The sequence below is a fragment of the Macrobrachium nipponense genome, chromosome 32, assembly GCF_015104395.2.
Source record: "Macrobrachium nipponense isolate FS-2020 chromosome 32, ASM1510439v2, whole genome shotgun sequence".
NCBI classification, from domain to species: Eukaryota; Metazoa; Arthropoda; class Malacostraca; order Decapoda; family Palaemonidae; genus Macrobrachium; species Macrobrachium nipponense.
In genome coordinates this window covers 15,241,785-15,265,784 of record NC_061094.1, presented here as the reverse complement: position 1 = coordinate 15,265,784, position 24,000 = coordinate 15,241,785, and the positions used below count along the sequence as shown (strand labels likewise).

The window sequence follows — 24,000 nt, the reverse complement described above, 5'->3', positions numbered from 1 at the left end:
CCCGAAAAAAGCAGGGAGCACAACCTAATGTCCAGCACATATGGCTGTCCTTTGGGCGCGTTTTTGCCGAACCCCAAGACCCACTTTCGGAGAGCTACCTTCGCTTCGTGGCAGGTAGCCAGATCCGCCTGTAAGAGAAAACTCGGGTTAGAGTTTCATCTGGAAGGAAGAATTATATTAAATATATAATTTTAATGAATAAACTTATGTCAAGCATATAACACCTTTTGGTTATAAAGTAATGCATAATCGCAAGTCAATCGTATAACATCTTTTATTTAAGTGTTACGTACCTGCTCTTCAGACAAGGTTAGCACCATGTCGTAACAAACGGTGCAGGCGTCCGGATGCCAGACCACATAGTTGTCGAAGGGAACCGCGCAGTTAGCATGCGAGCGACAAACTACATGGCCGTACGAGTTGCCCAGCGAAGCGTGGCAACCCTCTGCCTGATAACGGACCATTTGTAATACAAAGTGTACATGAGTCCCGAGCTTCAAGACGGGGATAACTCCGAAGAGTATATGCACCTTATTCTAGTAGTTAAGCTTAAACCAATACCTGATAAAAGCCTACACTTTAATACGTATGGTCTAATCTCATTCCTATCCCTGGAGAATGTTTGGTTCGTTATTGTAAAACCTGCCATCCGCTTATGCCGGAAGGATAGGACAAATCCTACCTCATATAATTATCTTGTTCGGCGTATTCGGCGTAGACAGATGGCTACGGATACCGTAGACGAACATGTTATTCTCCTTCTATGCCGGAGCTTAGAAAGGAATGAAATTGAGATTTGGCCATACTAGAATTAGTTATTAGACAGCGAGTGTGAAGTTCTTCACACTACCAGTCCCTTACGAGACCGGAGCTGTAAGTAGTACTATCGCCGGAGCTCCGTCTAGGAAACGAGTCTGTTCCTTGTCCCCTGCCTATGCCGGAAGGAGCGGAGGGGTGAAGCTATAGACCGGAGGGGGCCGTTAGCTATATAGTAGGAGGATTGTTTCATCCCCTACCTCCACTCTTACCGGAGCGGCGGAGATACAGAGAAAGAGACGTTTCATGCAGAAGTTATTTTCACGTAACATTCGGCGTTCCCGAACGACTGTTGTGGTGGTAGACCACTGGGTCGCCGGAGCTGTACATGGAGCGTAATGGGTCAAGTCTACATTTGGTAACTCTCCCTCCCTCCCCACCTTGTAGAAGGAGGGGGAGGGGGGGGGAAGGGATTAGTATGCATGGCCGGTCGTGAACGCCTGGTTCCCACTCGAACAGAGGTGGAACCAATCTAGGCTAAATAGCCTACTTTTCCTAGGAGACTCGCAGGCTGGCCGTAGCTCGTCGTCATTGGTAGTGGACACACCCGATCAAGAGGCTATGCCAGGTAGGCCAGGCTTAACCAACCAGCCATACATTTGGGATCATACAATACACAAAAAGAGGTTTATGGAAGAGTTGCCCGAGAATTAGGTAAGGAAACAGAATGATATCCCTGCTTGGGGACGCCAACAGTGTACCAGGCTACCACCGTGCTAGACAAGGTAGGCCTATAGCCTCCTTTGCCAAATAGGAAGCACGATAATATTCGACCAGACCTACTAGGACGAATTTTTCGACCCAGACCGGCAGGGCGGGATGAACTCTACTAAACCTACTAGACTAACTTATCAGTCCAGACCGGCAAGAAGGTAAGTCCCATAATGTACGGGGTGTTAGGAAGGAACACATAGGCTACCAGCCATGCCTAGTCTAGGATAGGTTGGTTCTAGGGAAAGGATAGGGGCAACTCGACCGCCTCTAGAATTAGATTACATATGTACAAAATAACACATAATAAACTATAAAATATAAATAATAATAAGGACTGATGCTCGTCCCTTACGCAAACTCATGGCGAACTTTACTAAAGTGTACGCTAGACTATCTTATCATTAGTCAACTATTCCTTATTAAGTAAATGAATTCACTGCTGGGACGACTGCCAGTCCCTTAAAGAATGGTCAAATAACGTCTATAACCCAATTATTCTTTGATAGATTGGTGTGTGAAATCACCTCGTGCTGCACCGACTACCCGAAATGGCCGCTCAGCCAGCGGCACCCACAACATATCTTGAGGTGCCGAGGCAGTAAAATATTACATTTCGACTAAACGCTATATGAAAAACCAAATTGGGGTACTCAACTTAGAAGCAGAAGAGCCTTGCAATGCCATCATTAACCAAATAAGGGAAAAAATTCCTGGAGCAGCGAAATGCGTGTATCACACTCAATATCGAGTACAGGAATGAGTGGGTATTAGTAGTAGTGGCGAGAGGAGTTGGCGGTGGTTTTCGTTGTGACGGCTCCCACCGCGGAAGGGGATTTTGGGAAGGAATCTTCTAAGTGGTGAAGGCCCTGTGTATTGTGGTTTCCACAACGCCCCTTTACTTATACCGACACCCTTCGGGGTGATCGCGCTGAGGGTAGTAACTTCAGCATACCATGCTAGCTTTTTCTCTGGTATATCTAGAGTTTATTTATACTTGAAAAATGAGCAACAGAGATTTTTCACTGGCCGACACAGGTCGAACCCAGAAATAACATTGTGGAGGTGAAGCCTAGCGTAAAATTCAACCATGGCTGTCCTGTCAGAAATTTTTCTCTTAGTGGTCCCACACTGCTTGGTAGCCATGTCCAATTATTTTTTTTTTTTTTCCTTCCAAAAGGAAGGACAAGTGTGGAAGGACAAGTGTAGCCCATTACTTTGTAGAATTATTAGATACTGGAATGGCAGAGACAAATGGCTTCATTTCTGCCATGAACTCTTGCTTCCCAGTAACCAAAAAATTCTGAAATTCAGTCTTCACATGACTAATTGTTTTAAAAGTGAAGAGACAGAAGGTTCTGGCCACCCAGAAATCGTACCGGTTCTATAAAATTGTTTGTGCTATATTTTATATTAAACTGGAAAGGGTTGCTTCATTACCATAGTAATAGACAGGATTATCATCTCTATTAGTAAAATAAGTTAAATAAACATTCTTACTCTTCTAGGGAAGACGTTTCAATAAAGTTAACACCAAGAAATCAAGTTCTTTTTTGTTTGTTGATGTACTGACAGTGTTAAAGACTGACAAAACTTTTCCATACATTGTAGTTTTTTCTATAGTTTGATTTTGTAATTGTAATAATAAAATAACTCTTACAAGCACACTTACCCAATTTTGCAGCTTTTTCCAGGTGTTGCATCCAATGGACGTTTTCCATTTCCATAAACGATATTGGGAATTTTTTCAGTTTCTGGAGAGGCTGAACTGGTTATTAAATAAGGTGATAAAGCTGATGACATCTGAATGTTCTTATTTCCTTCACATGCTAATGAAGGATTCTCAACACTTGCTGTAGGTTCTGATGTTACTCCATTGGATGATGGCTTTGGAGTAAAGCAAGCTGAACATTTAGAGTTGGCTGGCTTGTTTTCCAGTGTACAGACCAAACAATTCCAAGATACCTGAAAATATTTATCTTTTACTAACAGCTACATGAAAAAACAATGATGAAATAAGAGACTTATGAAATACAAACAGCACTTGTAAATTTTACATGAGTAAAAAACCACCTTCATAACTATTTTTAGTGATTTATCTTCATCCTTATCATTACAGGCTCTGAGCACCTAATCTTTCCATAACTTCCTCATTTGCAATATGATACTCCCAAAGTACAGTAGCCATCACTTTTACAATGAATGAATGAATGATTGGAAGTTCTCTGGCATCCTGACATCGAAGGTCATTGACGCCGATATCGTTTATTATAAATAAAGAATATAATTATATGCAATTAAAACCATAAAAGCAAATATATCATTGTAAAAGTTAAATAGCTTTCAGAAGACCTGCTTCTGAAATAAATCTAAAAATGCCACTTGCATTGTATGACACATCATGTCCAAGAATCTTGGTAAGGATGAACCTGCCATCCTCACCTCGAGCATCAAACAGATATCTATTTCTTTCCGTGCTATAAGTGGGGCATTCAGTCAACAAATGCTTCACGGTCAAGGGTATCAAACAGTCGTCACAATATTGTTGGTGTTGGCCAGCTAGCAAAAACTCATGTGTCATCCGAGTGTGACCAATTCGGAGACGACAAAGAGTAGTCTCCCACTTTCGGGGCATCATATTATATTTCCAAGGGGATATAACATTTGTTATTTCTCTCATCTTATTATCAGCTAAGCTTTCCCAATGCTTTTGCCAATTATTATAAATAAAATTCTTAATTGTAGGTAAAAAATCATTACATGGAATGGGATACCTTCTTGGTAGCAACTCAGCTGCAGCATTCTTTGCCAGTGAATCTGCCTCCTCATTTCCACACACACCTACGTGTGCCGGAACCCAACAAAATCTAACTGTTATGCCTTTCAGACCAATAATAAAAAGCCACTCTAAAATCTTTAAAACCAAAGGGAAAGTTACTAGAATTAAAAACTTCTAAAGCTTGAAGGACACTTCTTGCATCACTAAAAAATGGTAGAATTGCCCTCATCTTTTAATGCTATTTTCTCAATATCGGTTAATATGCCATATAGTTTTCTGCAGTAAATATGGAAGATAACTAGAGGAAAAGTGCACCTCTACAATTAAAAGAACCACTATATACTCCAAATCCAACGCCAGCATCAGATTTGGAGCCATCTGTATATAAAAAGTCGATTCCCTATGTTCTTCGACATGTTCATGAAAGAGAGACCTGGCTTCTAATTCAGTCATGTTCTTTTTTATACCAATAAAATATTTACAAAAAGATATATCTGGTAATTTCCAGGGAGGGGTTGGTGATATCCTAAATGGAAGAACTCTATTTCTGGCTATATCAAGACCGTTTATTCATTGTTTTACCCGAAAACCATAAGGTTAAGGAGATTTTGGGTGTAACTCAAAATATCTACAATGCCTTACAAAGTTTGCAGTCTGACAGGCTAAAGAATTGGGAAGTCTTTGCAACCTAAACCATACCGAATATAGAAGACTTTCGGTAAAGGTCTAAAGTTAATTCTCCAGCGTCAACAAGGAGACTTGGAATAGGCGAAGTTCTAAACGCTCCTGTAGACAATCTAATACCAGCATGGTGTATAGAATCTAATACCTTTAATCGGCTTGGGGTGGCTGAGGAGTATATTTCACACCCATAACTAATTTTTGAAAAAATTAAGGCCTTGTATAATTTTAAAATAGTTTTGAGGTCTGCCCCCCATGATGTATGTGATAATACTTTTAAAAGATTCAGAGCCTCAAGACACTTAACTTTTAATGCCTTTAAGTGAGGAACCCATGTCAACCTGCAATCAAATATCAAACCTAAAAATCTAGCTTCATTTACACATGGGATCCGTTGGCCTTTGATGTATATATCCGGGTCAGGATGTACTCCCCGAATACGACAGAAATGGACAACAACAGTTTTGCTTGTCGAAAACTTAAATCCATTCATATCAGCCCACTGAATAATTTTGTCAATTGAGAGTTGTAGTTTTCTCTCAACTATCGACATTCTAGATCCAGCAAATGATATGGAGAGATCATCTACAAATAATGTTGAGAGAATATCTTGGGGAATGACAAGAGGATATCCCATTAATGGCTAGTGCAAATAGTGTTACACTTAGCACACTACCCTGGGAACTCCTTCTTCCTGACATCTCCTCTCTGATAGAGTTTCCCCTACTCTCACTTGAAAAAATCTATGTGAAACAAATGATTGAATGAACAATGGTAACTCTCCTCGTAACCCCAATTCATGAATGGTTTTAAGTATACCATATCTCTATGCAGTAGCATATGCCTTCTCAAGATAAAAAAAGACTGTTACATGGTGCTGTTTGGAAGCAAAGGCTTCACAAAAGGGATTTTGACGTAGGAAAAATCTATTTCTGGGTGATTGGCTCGTGTCGCCCTATGAAATATCCTTAAGATCATTATTTCTAGGTAAAATTAATCTAAAATTACCAGAGAAAAACAAAATTAAGAAAATGTCAGTAAAACTGACTCGCTCACTCTATAAAAGAAGTGTCAGTATGGGAATATAGGCTAGTGGGATCACTACACGAGTCATTCACCATTTAGACCTTCCAACATAAAATCCCCACCAGAGAGAGCTGATACTAAAGGGTGATGTGGCCGCTACTACTACTACTACCGACGCCACGGACAGCAGCGCCCCTAGCGGTCATCCTTAATCTATGAACATATTGTCCTGCAGGGTGGGTAAAAGAAAACAGGGTGGGTTTCATAGGGCGACGAGCCAATCACCCAGAAATAGATTTTTCCTACGTCAAAATCCTTTTCTGGGCTCAGCTCGTGTCGGCCTATGAAATAGTACCAGAGAAACAGACAAGATGGGAATAAGACAAATGAAACCCAATAGTAAAAGAGATATATAATATAAGTGAATCAGGAACATTACAGTATACAAACAAAGTACTTAAAACTAACTTATCCTAAACAATGGTATGATAAAGAAAGCAATCATATAAAGTACTTAAAATTAACTTATATTAGACATAGTAATACATAATGTGTAATGGCAAAAAACAATAAAAGAATGATTCACTTAATTAAGATATTTACAAAATATACAAGCACATTGTGTTCTACCCTAGCATAAAAATAAAGGGTATAAACACTGAAGTACATTATATGTACATAACGTGGATGTCCCTAGCAAAAAAAATAAGGGACAATCCACCAATATGATTCAATCGGCTAAGGCTAGAGTATTCGAACCAAGTAGCATGGCAATAGGGTGAGGCATGTTGGACGAGGTAGGTAGAAAGGAGACCTGGATCTATACTACAACTACTATGCAGTATCAGGAGAACAATGTTTCCTGCTGCTACTGCAGAAAATTTTAAAGATCCAAGGACTTTAGGTAATGACGTTTAAAGACTGTCGGTGATTTCCATCCAGTATACTTTTTTAAGATCCTCAAAGTTCATATGTTGGAGTAATTAATTGAGGTGGCTACTCCTCTGATGTCATGTGCTTTTGGAAATGAATCAGGGTTGGCTTGTTTAATGAAGTAAAGGATCTGTTGTCTGATTCCTTTTACTGATAAAGTGCCACCTTTTTCTCTCATAAAGAGAGAACCTGAGGATCTTGAGGATGTACGAGATAGAAAGGCTCTTAAAGTTGATACTGGGCAGAGAGAAGGATCTTGCGGAAGTGGGATGACTTTCCAAGGAGCCCACCTTGCAAGGGGATCCTCATTTTTAGCTAAAAAGCTACGATCCGGGGAAAGTAGAACTTCTCCTGAGGGGAGGAATTCCACTGACCCGCATCTCTGGATAGAGCCGACAGTTCTGAAATTCTGGCTCCTGAAGCCAGGCTTAATAAAAATAACGTCTTCTAAGAAGCATTATGAATGTGCAAGACGAGTTTGTCAGTATCTGAGGCTAGTGAGGACATCATTTAAGAACCATGAAACTGCAGTAGGCCTTTGAGAAGGTCTAAGTCTAGCACAGGCTTTGGGAATAGACGTAAAGTAAGATTCTGTTAGGTCTATCTGGAAACCCAACTGAAAGATTTTCTTCAAAGCCGATTTATGAGTAGTAATAGTGCTAGACTGCTAAGTCCTTTTTTCAAACAAGGACCTGAAAAAGGATATAGCTAAGTTAACTGTCATGGTTGTAGTGTTTGATTCTTTCAGGAAGGATGCTAATTTTTTAACAGCTGAGTCATATTGTCTAATAGTTGACTCTCTTTTATCTGATTCTAGAAAGAGGATGTTTTGTGGATCAATGTTAGCATCTTTTTTAGCCGCAAACTTCATGAAGTCCATAAAGTTAGGGTCTGAAGAATTCCTGAGGAAGCGAACACAGTCCTCATTTGTACTGATTGCGACAGCTTGGGATTGGGAATCCGTTGAGGTCGGAGACCCAATTCCAGAAGCAGAGGATACCAGTTGCTTTTTGGCCAGTCTGGAGCAATCAGAGCTACCAGTCTCTTGAAAGTCCTCAGCTTGCTCAAGACTTTCAAAAGAAGATTCACTGGAGGAAAAACATAAATTTTCCTCCATTGATTCCAATCTAACGACAGGCGTTCCGTGGCATAAGCCAGAGGGTCCAGGTTGGGGGCCACATAGCAAGGGAGCTTGTGGTTCGCTTGTGAGGCGAAGAGATCTACTTGGAGACCTGGGATTCTCTGGCATATCCACTGGAATGACCTGTCGTCCAGGGACCATTCTGATTCCAGAGGGACTGACCGGGACAAAGCGTCTGCTATCACATTTCTTACCCCCGCCAGGTGAGTGGCGGACAGATGCCATCTGTGTTTGTCTGCTAGCGCAAAGATGGCTATCATGACATGATTCACGTGTTTGCATTTGGACCCTCCTCTGTTGATGCAATGTACTACCACTGCACTGTCCAAAACTAGTCTTAGATGAGACTTCTTTTGGGGGAAGGAGTCTCTTCAGGGTAAGAAATACTGCCATTGCTTCCAGGACGTTTATGTGAAGCTGGCGGAACTGAAACTGACCAAGTCCCCTGAACTTGTTTGAATTGAGAATATCCCCCCATCCGGACAGGGAGGCATCCGTGTGAATGGTTAACACTGGAAGGGGATATTGAAGGGGTACTAATTTGGCAAGATTCTTCACTTTTGTCCATGGACGGAGCTGATTGCGAAGGATCTGTGGAATTACTGACAACTTGTCTCGAGATTTGACGTTTGCTCTCGATCGCCAAACTCGATTTATATCTTTCAGCCTTGCTTTCAGGAGGATGTCTGTCACTGAGGCAAACTGAAGAGAACCTAGGATTCTTTCCTGGTTTCTCCTTGATGTTTGTTTGCATTTGAGAAATGTTTCACAGACTTGCTATTTCTTTTCTTTTGACCACCGGAATTGACAGATTGTGGGAAGACAAATCCCATTGGATTCCTAGCCACTGAAAACGAGACTCCGGAGTGAGTCTGGATTTCGTTTTGTTTATCTGGAACCCCAGATGTTCCAGAAATTGAACTACCTTCTTCGTGGCTTTGAGACATTCCTCAACCGTTGGTGCCCAGATCAACCAATCGTCGAGGTATGCTGCTACCATTATCCCTTGAGTTCTCAACTGTTGAACTACCACTTCTGCTACTTTCGTGAATACCCTGGGGGCTACATTCAGACCGAAGGGCATCACTTTGAATGAGAACGTCTGATTTCCTAGTTGAAGCCTAGGACATGGACGGAAGTGTCTGGCTATAGGGATATGATAGTATGCGTCTGTAAGATCGATGGAGGTTGTGACGGCCCCACGGGGAAGCGAGATGGTGAGCATTTTGAACTTGTCGCAACGAATGAAAGAGTTTAGCTTTGACAAGTCTAAGATTACCCTTCTTTTTGTTGAGAGCCTTTCTTTGGCACGCTGAATAAGCGACCTGAAATTTTAGATGCTTGACTCTCGCAAATAGCTCTTTTCTGAAGGAGTTCCTCCGCATAATCTGTCAATTCCTTTGATGGGTTCCTGATAGAATGATTTGATTGGAGGAGGATCTTTGATCCAACTCCAACCCAATCCTTTGGACACGATGCTCTGTGCCCATTTGCTGAACCCCCCCACCTGTGACGGAAGAGGAACAGCCTCCCTCCTACCTGGGGAGCCTCACTGTTGTTGGGCGGGTTGACCTCCGCGCCCTCCTCTGAAGTGTTTACCTCTTGCAGCTCTTCCTGTGCCACGTTGGCGAAAGTGGCCCCTCGCCCTGCTACCCCTAGAGAACCTATTAAAGGCTGGGTAGGCCTGGCTTTCGTACATTGAATTGAAGGCCGGCGAGACTGTAAGTAGGTTGGGGGAAGGTTGACTTTGAGGAGACAACAGGAGGATGGGTTGCGTCTGCTTTGAAGTAGACGGCTGTCCCTGTTGTGTAACTGGGACGGCCTGAACAAATTGCTGTTGCTGCTGTTGCTTCTGGTAAGGCTGGAACCTTCTTCCTGTCTTCTTTAGCTTCTTACCAGCAGCAGGGGGGCGGTCTCTGTTTCCTCTTGGAAGAGATGCCCCATCTAGCTCTAAGGCTCTGTTAAGGGCTAGCAGCCTCGTGGTGCACCTCATTGACAGAGCCTCTGGGAAGAGGTCCGCACCCCACATTGCTGGAAGCTAAGAGTCTATTAGGCTCATGGCCCTGATAGTTGCCTCCTGCAAGACATGCTTTCAGGCAGTTCTCTAGCTAGGAAGAAGTCAAAGCATCAGCTTGGACTGTCTGAAGCTGTGATTTAGCCAGAATCTTGAATAAAGGTTCTGTGGCGTAAGACAGGGCAGCCATTTCCGTAATGATCAGGGAGTTAAGAGACCTCCCAAAATCTTGTACGGGCATCAAACTCTGCCTGAATAAGGGTATCAGGCAGCTTGGAAGCTTCTCCGCCAAACTGATCCATTGCGCAGTCTGGCTTAAGCTTACCTATTGAGAACGTGGCAGGCAAGTTCTCCCACAATTCTCCAAAGGCCGGGAAGAGCGGAGAAGTAGATTCCGCTTCCCTCAGCTGTGGCATGGGCTCGTCCTTGAGGACTGCCTGAAGAGTTGCTTCAACTATTTTGGTAGCGAACGGAAGAGAAGCCTCCTCCTCCGTAGCGAAAATAGTGAATGGACTCTTGAATGCTTGGAGTTTGGTGTTGGTACACTCCCAATCCTCCAGGCAGTGAACCCATTCCCGCTGTGCGTGATCCCTACTATACAGCACAGTCTCTCGGGAGATCTTATCCTCTCTAGTGAGAGCAGCAACGGTCAGCCTAGCATACCCAATGAAAGGCTGAGTCAGTCCGGGAGGATAGAACTCGAAGTCCTCAATCGTTCGAGTTCCACACTCCGGGATAGAAATCATGCCATCCTTGAAGGGGGCATAATAAGCAGCCACTCTCCATGGGTTATCCATGGAGAAGGCTGGTAGGGATTCGTAGGGAGGTAACTGTAAAACACCAGTACCTGCTACAGGGGAGCTTGGCTGAGGAGCCTGGTTAAGACCAGCAAAGCGGTCGTCGTGCTCTCTAACTCGGTTAGAGAGATCTTGAATGGACTGGCCAGACTGGTTGATGGTGTTTGACAGCTGTGCAAACATCTGTTCAAACTTAGAGCCCAGAGAGCCAACCATCTCTCCCACTTGTTGCATCACAACTGCTGAAAAAGGTGGTGGGATCAAAGGTAGCTCGGTCCCCCCGCCACCCCAACAGGAGTTACCGGAGTAGATCCGGTAGATGCCGGAAGAAGGCGTTGGCTCGGCCGGAGCGCGAGCCTTCTCCTTAGAAAGCCTTGCTTCTAGAGCTCTTAGAATAGGAAGAGCTGGGCTTTGCTATCACCGCGTTCAGCGTAGGAAGTCGTAGACTTCCTAGCTGAAGAAGACACGACTTCTTAGAACTCGTCTTATGCAGTGTCTTCTGTTCTCTCTGTCCTTCACCTTCGGGGGTACAGAAAGAGCGGGAGAGCGAAGCAGGGATCTCAGATCCCGTGAACCCTTGGAATGAAAGCCGGAAGAAGCAGAAGAAGGGACAGGGGAAGAAGATCCAGGAGCACCAAGGAAAGACCTTGGGCGCCCGACACACCTACCTCAACCAACAATCCTCTGCCCCTACCGCCATAGGCTCAATATTCAGGTCCAGGTTGGCCACATCTGGGACCGGCTCCTGCGTGGAGACGGACCCGAACGCCTGCTGCACCTCTGCTGAATCAAGGCTATGAGAGGGGCTGCGAGATGGGGTCCACGTAACCGGTCGACTTGCCACCGGGAAGATCTGAACGGCCAGCTTCTTATCAAGAATATACGGCTGGCCCTTGGCGGCGTTCTTCCCGAAGCCGCCACCCAAGCCTTCAGGGTTGCCAAGGCGACTTCCTTCACGGCGGAAGCCTGAAAGAGAAGGCGTATGAAGCTTCTAACGGCGGAGATAGGGTTTTGAACGAAGCTTAAAACTAAGTGTTAGTAGTGATAAGACCAAGAAAAGTCTAAGAGTAGACTTACCCCACCCAACAGCTGACTAACGAGGTCGTAGCAGATGGTGCAAGCCTCCGGGTGCCATACGATCAGTCCGTTGTGGGTGGTGGCACACGGGGCGTGGGTCCTACACTCTTCATGGGCGCAGGGGTCATACAACTTCGCGTTGCAACCTGGGACCTGTAAGTGGAGAGATACATGAGTATCAGGTGCACACTTACAGCCTAACAAATACTCCGCTGCATGTCGGAGCATGTAAGTTAGATTAAACCAGAGCCCCGCCGTAATACATGTGGTAACTAGGCGGTTGGAGTTGGTCTAAGGCTACGCCAGAGACAGGAAAAAGATTCCAACCAGGAGTGGTGAGGAGCCATGAAAACACGACGGAGAAGAACGACGGAGATAGTACATAAATTAAATTAAAAACTAAAATTCACCTGTAATATTAAGGGTATATCCGTATATAACGAAGTATAAAGTTTCCGTCTACTATGAGTGCCCGGGTAAGGAGCAAGCTCTCCTCCGGTAGCGGAAAACAGGATATAGTAGGCAAGCAACAGACCACTAGTAATTGTCCACCCCGCCCACTGGCGGAGCCAGACGGACCTATAACCAAAGGGGCCCCCGCCTTCAGCGGAGGCTCCGTTCGTTACGGTAGGGGAAGGGTGGGACTGAGGCAATAGGTGGGGAGTCCTGGCGTAACACGGCGGAAGAGAGAGAGAGGGGGGGGTGGCCTACCCCCCCCGTCACTACAGCTACCCGCTCGGTAACCCGGTACCCAAGACAAGTGGTCGCCCTAAACCCCAGCTGGGATGGAGCTCCAGGCCTCCTCAGAGGGAGAGGGAGGTAGGCTACTGTGGTTGTCATGGCAACCAAGGAGATCCACCAGACCCCTCCCTATACCTGGTAGGGAGGGAAGGGGAAGGGTAAGGTGCTAAGGGACACTTGATCGCAGGTGGCCTAAGCCGCGATAGCAACACAACCATAGAGGGGCCACGTGAACCAGACTGTACCAACACATGGCACAAGCACCTAGCTAGCCTAACACCTAAATAACACTGATAATACATCATAAAGGAGGAAAAGACATTTAGTAAAAGAGAAAAGAAGCCCAGGAGGAGGCAAGCTGTTCGAAGAACAGTTGACTATCGGAGGCCAGCCGGTAAGCCGATGAAGAGCAAGAGCTGGGATGCTGGGCCAGAAACACGGTATAGCCCTAAATACCAAACTAAGAGAAAATGGTAAAGGGGCTGTGTCCTAGCTATAAAAACGATGTAATAAACGATGAACGTAAATATAAGCCCATAAGTATAAGATGTCCCAGTATGGGAGAAGCCCATAAGTATAAGATGTCCCAGTATGGGAGACCGGGAAATCTTAACACGAGGCGGCACACGACCGCCACGAGTCAACCGGGAGACCGTATATGACCTATAAGAAGGAAAATACTGGTCCCTGGAAGACTAAAAAACTAGAAAATACTACTTATGAGGCACTAACTTTAGCCGAAGCAAATAGCAGCACGTTCCATCGTAAATGACGAGATAAATCCAAGAAAACAACACGAGAGGAAAAAGGCACTCTAGCGCTGTGAAGCTAATGATTAAGGATGACCGCTAGGGGCGCTGCTGTCCGTGGCGTCGGTAGTAGTAGTAGTAGCGGCCGCATCACCCTTTAGTATCAGCTCTCTCTGGTGGGAATTTTATGTTGGAAGGTCTAAATGGTGAATGACTCGTGGTAGTGATCCCACTCGCCTATATTCCCATACCGACACTTCTTTTATAGAGTAAGCGAGTCAGTTTTACTGACATTTTCTTAATTTTGTTTTTCTCTGGTAATTTTAGATTAATTTTACCTAGAAATAATGATCTTAAGGATATTTCATAGGCCGACACGAGCTGAGCCCAGAAATAGAGGATTCCAGTCGCATCAACACATCAATCGTTGAATGCATTTTTCTAAATCCACACTGGATAGGTGATAAAATACCCTTCTTTTCCAGGTACCATACCAGTCTTACATTGACCATCTTCTCCATGATCTTACATAAACAAGATGTCAATGCAATTGGTCGATAGTTTGCAGCTAAAAAACTTATCCTTACCAGGTTTTAAAAAGGCTAAAATAATGGCTAGTTCCCAAACACTTGGATAACTATGATCATGCCATATTCTGTTAATAATGCTTAAAATAAACAACTTGGTCTTAACAGGTACATGTTTAATCATTGCATATGGAATTCCATCGGGTCCAGGGGCTGTATCATTACACGTAGCAAGTGCGGAGTCAAATTCTCTTTCAGTAAAAGGAGAGTTGTATGACTCTTCCCTTCCTGTTGCAAAATTTAAAATTTTCTTTTCTTCATTGCTCCTAAACTGGTGACCAGGAGCTGCTTCACACTTGCGTGATACATTTGAGAAATGATCCGCCAGGCATTGCTAACGTCAGTTGCTCCAGTCACATACTGATCATTCCCACCTTCCAACACTGGTGGTGGGTTGGGGGTGAATTTGCCTGCTATCTTTTTCACTTTCCTCCACACAGAAGATGGTGGTGTTCTACTGTTAATGGAGGAAACAAAAGACGCCCAAGACTGGCGCCTAGCTTCTTTCATGGCACGACGGAACTGTGCTCTACATTTCTTGTATATAATTAAATTCTCCTCAGTACGGCGTCTGCGCAATCGGGTTAAAGACCTTCTTGTGGCTCTGTGCCAGGGCGGCAGTTATGTTTCTGAAGACCACCAGGGACTGGTCGTCGTTTGAATAACCCTGTTGTTTTCGGGAATTGAATTGACTCCTGCTGTATGAAGGGTTCCATTCAGCATGTCTATGGCATCATCAATATTTTCAAACTGTTCTGCATTCCCTTCAATTTCGCTTAGCTCACGAAATCTACCCCAGTCTGCCTTGTCAAGGTTCCATCGTGGCGATCTCTGTAAAGGTGGACCATTGTTGGTGTTTATAATGATTGGTGCATGATCACTAGTATGCCAATCATCTAATGCCCTCCAATCGAAATCGAGAAGGCAATTAGAGCTTGCAATTGATAGGTCAATGCATGACAAGGTACCTGTCTGAACATGAAAGTGTGTGGGCTCTCCTGTATTAAGGAAGTCCAACATCCTCATTTTCCACAATTGATGATATAATATTGCCCCTTGTGTTTGCTAAAACATCGCCCCTAAAGGATGTCTACCATTCAAAATCTCCCAGTAAGAGGAAAAGGTTGGGGGAGTTGTTGAATCACCTCTACTAAATTATCATACAAAATATTATCATTTGGAGGTAGGTACAGAGAGCATATTGTATATTTTCTTCCTATATCAATGTACAAACAACTGCCTGCAGAGGTGTACGAATAGACAAAGATATTTGGGGAACATCTCGACGAACGTAAATGAGACTTCTGCCATGGCTCCCTGCTTGTTGATTATATGGTGTTCTATAGCTAATATACTCTCGAGGACAAGGAGTATTAGCATCAAGCTTGCTCTCCTGTAGACATACAATTATGGGGGAATGCTCATGAATTAGTAGCTTAAGTTCTTCGTATTTGGCCCTTAAACCCTGACAATTCCATTGCAAAATGGAGGACAAAAATAGGATCACTTCTGGAAGACATATTGGATGAGGTCTTCCCACTGGCAACTTTTAATCTAACATTATTTCCTGTAGGTTTCTTTAGAGATGGTTCTTGATATATTGGGTTTTACGTTTGTTCTTTTTCTTTGGGTCCTTTTGATCTATTTGTTGAGGCGGATGGTGGACCTCAACTTGAATTTCTGATTTATTCAAGTTATCTTCCAGTTGATCAGAAACATCAACAAATAAAACATCAAATTTATTTGACGTCATAGCTTTAATGTTTCTGATGGAAGGGGGTGAGAGAGATGGAGGTCTCTCTCTTTTTCGATTAATAGGTGGTGGGCTTCTAGGTTTTTGCACCTTCCCCACAACAGGTGCACCAGGCAAGTTGGTTTTAAGTGGAACCTCCATCAAATCAGGCAAGGACATGGCCTGAGAGAGGTTTTACTACTAATTGTAATGGGGGACGAAGGTTGTACGGGGATGGGCAATGCCCCACTGTTAATACATTGTGGCAAAGCCTCAGAAGGCAATATGCTTACCTCATCATGCAGCCTTTTTTATTTTATCATTAGATGGTATATTTCTTTTTATAGAACTATTGGCAGTGCTAAGGTGGGGTTTGATTTTAGTGCCTTTGCATAACTACTTTCGATTTATCTAATAGTCTTTTGGCATATCCCACACTTATATGTTCTAAATTGGATTTGTTAAGGGCAGCTTCTTCCGACTTATACAGCTCACAGCTCCGGTCAGTGGATTTATGATTTGAGCTGCAATTTTAAACACCTGGCATCAAGTGCACATTCTCCATGGTAAGATTTAGAGCAAATACCACACATTTTTTCGTTTTTGCAAACTTTTGACGGGTGTCCAAATTTAAAACAATTAAAACATTGCCAGTGGCTTCTGCTTGAATGGTCGAACTTTAATAATCTTCATTTTTTCAATAATAATGCGGGAAGGTATATCAGCATCCTGGAAAGTAAGGATAATCATTGATGTACCCGGGACTTTGTGTACTTTCCATACATTTAGTGGACACATGGCCAGTATCTCCTCCTCTGTAAATTCATACAGATCTTTGTTAAAAACTACTCCCCTTCCATAGCAGCTAAAATTTAGGTGGGGTTTGACATCTAACTTAATATCATCATCATTTGTTTTAAGGTTGGATAGTATTACAGACTGTGTGCATGATTTGGCATGGATAAGGTAACTATTTTTTCCATAACGAGATATATCTCCCGGTGCAATAGTTCCTACTTTTTTCTGAATTAATTTGCATATTTTGAAATAGTTCCCTGTAACCCCCTGAGATTCAGCTACAAGCCCACATCGGTGGTTTTGGCTTCCTCTGGGAAGGCATAACTAAATCAGATCTTTTTCAAACCAGTCCGCAGGTCTATAAACATCCAAATCCTTTGGTACCTTGTCGCAAAGAGCAGCCATTATATTCAAGTTATTAATTTTGATATTATTAATATTACATATTGCATTAAATGCTTCATCATGACTATTGTAAGATATCCATGAATCCCATTTTGTATCTTCCAGTTTCATTCTTATTTCTGTTATAGATCCATAACACTTAAATTCTTTATATATATTATCATAATTTGTCTCTATTGGAATTTGGGTAACATGAAGGATTCGAAGTTTCCTTGCGTTACCCAGATTGCTCAATTTTGGGAATATCAATAGAATGGTCCTTCTAGTTCCGAGGTCATCAACAGAGTTTTCCCTAATTAAATTAGCAGAGGTCGTCAACAGTGTCTGAGGTTCGCCATTCGATCCAGGGGTATAAGAAACATTAATTTCCGTCATTAAATTAGTTGGGGGAAAGAAAAAAAAATTAGACTGTCTGACATCCCAAAAGAGAACCCATTATCCTTTCATGAAATTAATTTCTCCACCAATGACACCTGCAAGAGCTGCTTCCCAAATGTCCACTCCCTACCCTACCACAAAATGGATGGTTATCCACTATGATTAGAATGGCTCAAGTGTATGCCAAACCCGCTTGATGGGACTGAGAGCATTACAGGAATACAATCATCCCCACTTTCCCCTTTAATCATAGTGGCAGGCAAACCGGACAGAATGCCGAGAGTCCTATCTCTATGAAACCGGCCAACCCCTGGAATCCGAAGGCCAAGTTTTGGTTCGAGAATAGTCCCGCATGCCAGTATGGAAATACTGACATTCCAAGGTGTCCAAACATTATCGGGTAGTTGGCAAGACCACCACAGCTCCCACAATTGATTTTGAAAAAATTTCCAATCCCGGATATGATGTCCCCTAAAAAAACATCTGGACAGTTAAATGGGTAAGAGTTTTGACAGCAAGGTTGGAGAAAGTTGATAAATATGAAGAAGAATGAAACAATTATAAGTAATAGAAATAGGATGAGAGAAATTTAGAGTCAAACTGAGGAAAAACAAAAATTCCCCAGTTCGAGAGCCCTCTTGCCCGTCACCACGCTTCAGCACGGGAATGATATGCCGTGCAGAAGCCCAATGGCTTCATCAAGGCATTCTCTCATTAAGAGGGCACTTTTTACAAATCCTCATATGCAGGCCTTATAACACTCTCACTAGTGGCACTCTCTCTTTGGCCACTTTTTACCACTTAGGTAACAGAAAAGTTTTGCCTTTTCTAAGGACTGTCTTCCACCAATGGGTTGTTCTTCCTCCACATTTGGAGCATATAAAATTCCATGCCCATTCACTTTTCATAATTATGAATGTCTTGAGAATCTTTGTTGCTTTTCATACTTAATGCTGAATTCAGCCCTATATCATTTCTGCTATATTCATATATGTAGCTATTTTCCTGATTGACAGCTGCAATAAACTGTGTTTCTTCTGATGATTTTAGTCCTCATTTTCCCCTTCCAATCTTTTACATTTTTAACAATGTATTTCAGAGGAAAAAGCAAAAGGTAATCTGTTCATCCCAAGAAAAATGAAATAAAAGAAAATAAATATTCTTAAATATACATTAGTAAAAAAATGTGTCAAAGTTTCTTCTGCGCAATCGCATTTTCTGTACAGTTACTAGAGCATATAATCAAGACCAATGAAAATAGATCTATCTTTTGGTGCTTTTGGTATAATGCTGTATGAGCGGCTGGTGGTGGCCTGTCCTATATCATTGCTAGACGCACCATTATGGCTAACTTTAACCTTAAATAAAAAAAAAACTACTGAGGCTAGAGGAATACAATTTGGTATGTTTCTGGACAGAAAAAAAGTGCAAATGGACAGACAAAGCCAACACAATAGTTTTCTTTTTACAGAAAACTACAAAGGTAAGAAAGAAAAATTAAATCAATGTAAACTTACACTTTGGAACATAATCTTAAAACAGAATAAGAAAAATCCAATGTTGGTAATGAAAAGAACAATAGCTAAATTTTTAAAATACTAGGTTACCATTTTCTCATTAGCTACAAAGCACTTACCAATATGCTGTCAATCAGGAAAATATCTATCTGGATATAGCAGAAATGGTATAGGGCTGATCCTATGTATAATCATTTCAAACCTAACATTGGACTTGCAAGCACATGATAGCGAACAAATAAGAGAGCCATTTCTCACAAATTCTCAGAAAACTATCATCTAAATTGGAAGGAAAACCTTCCAATCCAACAGCCCACCTTCCGTCTTCAGAACACGGAGGAAAATTTTGCGAAATACCTCATTTCCAAAACAGAATACTACACATAAATCATATGGAAAATGAATAACTAATCTTCAAAATTATCACTACATATATTAGATAAAATACTGGGGATTTCTTGAGAGCAGTTTGTATCTTACCTAAGATGATTGAGTCAAAGAGAGAATGAGTGAATTGAATGGCCTCTTTCTTTCTTTTTTTGTCCTTTCTTCCTACAAGCGGGTCAAAGAATAGACACGTCATATGCTGGAACTGGTCTGATACAGGTGAGTAAGGTGGTTACACCAGTGGGGGTTTTGTATTGTGACTATGCAATAGACAAATCTGCTATTCAGTGGCAAAGGCTCCTCTCTCTAGCAAGGGGAGTGAGGAGTGGTGACAAAACTGTCTGTGTCTTACATGATTTGTTGCTTGAACAGGTAGTTTTCTTTTGTTCCTGGAATGCAATAAATTTGACCATAAATCACTGTGTTTCAACCCACACGGCTAAGTTTTTAGATATCCGATTGTCTATTTTCCCAGGAGATTGGGCTCCCTTCTTTAGAACTCATTCCTCTAGGAAGGGTGGTCAGGTGGGTTAAATTTAGGATGATTGCACCTCCCTCCAAAATATAAGTCCTATTATTAAGACCAAGGATTTGTTCTGCGTATGAACAAATGACAAATTTTTAAACTTTGTATTTTTCATAGCTAACAAACCTGAGGTCTTAACGTTTACTGCCCATCACTAGCCGCCCCTCTCTATTTTCCTGGGTTGGGGGAGAGACTAGCGTATCACGAAGTTCTATGCCTGGTTGGTGACCAGCTTCCACCTCGTATAAGCATGAGTTGCCAGATGCCACAGATTTCTTGCTTTAAAATCTTTGATTGTTTTTAACTGGTTTCCAGCTAGCACAAGAAGATTATCCTATTGTTAAGACCTCAGGTTTGCTAGCTATAAAAAATACAAGTTGTTTAAAAATTGGTCATTTTTAAAATCCATCACCACCAAATTATGTTAACACAGGCTTCTCCCGAGATCACTTTGCAGTTCATCACATTGCTTTTGTTGACTCCTCTAACCACAATGTAATCTATTTGGCTTGGCACTCCTCCACTTTCATAAATTATCAAGTACTTATCCAACTTCTGAAACCATGTGTTCAAACATGCCAATTCAAAACTTGAGCCATCTCCAATCTATAATCCCCATCCTCATTTCTAATTCCAAACCCATGGCCTTTCTGCGCCTCCTTATACCCATCTCTTCTCTTCTCCCACCCTGCCATTCATATCAGCTCATACTATTAGTTTCTTCTCCTCTCCCATTATTCTAATGACAGCCTCAAATTCTTGTCTAAATTATTCTTTCTCTTGCTCTTGGCACCCCATCTGAGGAATGTATGTTGATATGTATCATATTTTCTACTTTGTCCCTTATTATTATTGGAATCTTTAAAAGCCTATCATTTGCTCTCTTTACTTCTACCACTTTTTCCTTCCAGTTGTTACTTACTATAATTCCAACTCCATTTCTTCCTTCTCATGACCCACTGTAATAGAGCTTATACCCATTTCCTATCTTTATAGTTCCACTCCCTTTCCGCCTAGTCTCCTGTACACACAAGAAATTTATCATCCTCCTCTCCATCACATCTTTGGTCTCCCTCAGTCTTCCTGTTAGAGTACCAATGTTCCATGTACCTGCTCTTATCTTCCACTCTTTCACTAACTTCTTTGGCCACAGTCTTGACCCATGCAGTACCCCTTGCCCATTCATCACGCAAGTAGGGGGATTCCGATGCGTGTTGCTTACAGGGGATGTTCTAGCCACATTCATGTTCCTTAAAACATCAGGAATGGTTTATTGTTCAGCAAAGGGGTTTTTAATACTGCATGCCCTTGCTGTCATCAACCAGTTATTGGCAGTGGGCCTTGCCTTTTACTAAAAAAGTCCACCTGCAAGGCAGCAGTTCCCACAGTTATTGGCGGTGAGCCTAGCCTTTTACTAAAAAAGTACGACTGCAAGGCACCGCCTGTCCTTTTAGTCACCTTTTACAACACACAGGACCTACTGTGGTAATATTCTTACACCCCTACCAGTAGGATCCTACTGGATGTTCACTATCTAATCTTGAACAGTCAGTATACATGGACAGTAAAAAATTGTAAAATTCCCATGAAGTTCAATTTTTAATTATTAATTAAGGGCTGTAAACTCCAACCTAAATGAATTACTCGGGTCTCTCTTCACCATACAACTTGTTCTGCAGTTGAACACCAGTCCACCTCCACCCTCTTGTACCTTACTTAACCTGTTTTTATGTACATACCTTTAGTTTTCTTTTATTATCTGTCATGGTAGGTCTACCCCCTGTGCTCCTCAAATAGTTCTTAACACATTGAGGCATCTTGCTAAGGATTATCAGTATGTATACTAGGACCTTGATTTATGAATGCATTATAACTGCGGGACAAATTGATTCACGAACCAACATACATACATACATACATACATACATACATACATAACATACATACATACATACATATATATATATATATATATATATATATATATTATGTTATATATATACAGTGAACCCCCCGTATTCACAGACTCACACATTCGCAGATTTCTCTCGGGAACGTTTCCCACATTATTTGCGGAAAATTTGCGCATTCGCTGTATTTTTTGGTGAGAAATATTCACAAATTCCTGGTTTTTTACCAATTTCATCATAAATGCATTTTTGTGATAAAACTATTAACCCTCTTACGCCGAAGCGGTAAAAAAAAAATTGTCTCCCGTGTGCCGGAGGTGTTTCAGAGCGAGCGCGGAAGCGGAGAAAATATTTTTTTCAAAAAATCACAGCGCGCTTAGTTTTTAAGATTAAGAGTTCATTTTTGCTCCTTTTTTTGTCATTAGCTGAGTTTAGTATGCAACCATCAGAAATGAAAAAAATTATCATTACTCATATATAAATAATGTGATATATGATAGCGCAAAAACGAAATTTCATATATAATTGTATTCAAATCGCGCTGTGCGCAAAATGGTTAAAGGTAACAAGTTACTTTTTTTTCATTGTAATGTACACTAAATTGTGATCATTTTGGTATATAACACATTGTAAAATGATAAAAACAAACACAGAGAAAATATTATCACAAAATAATGCATGAATTCGTAACGCGCGGACGTAAACAAATATTTTTTTCAAAAAATTTCACCATAAATCTAAATATTGTCTAGAGACTTCCAATTTCTTTCAAAATGAATACAAATGATTGAATATTACTATACTGTAAGAGTATTAGCTTACAATTGCAGTTTTCGACCATATCTGAAGAGTTAAAGTTGACCGAATGTCAAATTTTTTTATATATGTATTTTTATATTGCAATTATTTCAAAAATAAGAAAAGCTACAACCTTCAAATATTTTTAGTTTTTATTCTACATGAAATTGCGCACATTTTCATATATAAAAACTCTATGAAATGCCATAATATGAAACGGAGCAAATATTCCGAGAATGGGACGTTTGCATTTCAGAGATTTGTGGTGGAAAGAATCCGACGCGCGGCGAGGGAAGGAAAAGATTTTTTTTTAAATTCACCATAAATCTAAATATTTTGTTAGAGACTTCGAATTTGTTTCAAGATGAAGATAAATGACTGAATATTACTAGACTGTACGAGTTTTAGCTTACAATTGCATTTTTCGACCATTTCGGTAGAGTCAAAGTTGACCGAACGTGGTTTTTTCTATTTATCGTGATTTTATATGCAAATATTTCAAAATGAGAAAAAGCTACAACCTTCCATTATTTTTTGTGTATTTACAATCTTCAATTATTTTTTGTTGTATTAAATTGCGCACATTTTTATATATAAAACTTTATTGTAACGGCTAATTTAAATGGTGCAAACATTACCACAATCGCACGTATGATTTTTTTGGAAGAGTTACCGCGCGGACGTAAAGAAAATTTTTATTTTTTCATAAATTCACCATAAATCGAAATATTGTGCTAGAGACTTCCAATTTGTTGCAAAATAAAGGTAAATGCTTGAATATTACTAGAATATAAGCGTTTTAGCTTTACAATTGCGTTTTTCGACCATTTCGGTAGAGTCAAAGTTGACCAAAGGTTGAAATTTTGGCAATTATCGTTATTTATATGAAAATATCTCAAAAATGATAAAAGCTACAACCATGGGTTGTTTTTAGTATTGTGCATGAAATTGCGCACATTTCCATATATAAAACTTTATATAACGGCTAATTTTAAAATGGTGCAAACATTACCACAATCGCATGTATGATTTTTTTCGGAGAGTTACCGCCGCGGACGTAATAAGGAAAAAGTTTTTTCATAAATTCACCATAAATCAAAATATTGTGCTAGAGACTTCCAATTAGTTGCAAAATTAAGGTAAATGATTGAATATTACTAAAATATAAGAGTTTTAGCTTACAATTGCGTTTTTCGACCATTTCGGTAGAGTCAAAGTTGACCGAAGGTTGAAATTTTGGCAATTATCGTTATTTATATGAAAATATCTCAAAACTGATAAAAGCTACAATCATGAGTATTTTATTGTTGTATTCTACATAAAAATGCACACATTTTCATATATAATACTTCATGTAACGGCTAATTTACAATGGTACAAAAATTATGTCAAAGTGACGAAATAATTTCAGAGATGTCACAGATACTTTTTAGTGCGGCAAGAAAGAAAATTCGCGCTTTGCGCGCCTCGTAACGATTTGTAAAAAAAAACAAAAAC

At 41.2% G+C, this 24,000-nt stretch overlaps 1 protein-coding gene across 1 annotated transcript in view; it reads right to left on the bottom strand.

Annotated features, from left to right (window-relative positions):
* Window positions 1–24,000, bottom strand: part of LOC135207370 (endonuclease 8-like 3) — a 320,821-nt gene that overhangs the window by 266,357 nt on the left and 30,464 nt on the right. The window contains exon 2 of the mRNA XM_064239098.1: window positions 3,200–3,492. Coding sequence (XP_064095168.1) covers window positions 3,200–3,492 — 293 coding nt within the window. The remainder of the gene's footprint in view (window positions 1–3,199; window positions 3,493–24,000) is intronic.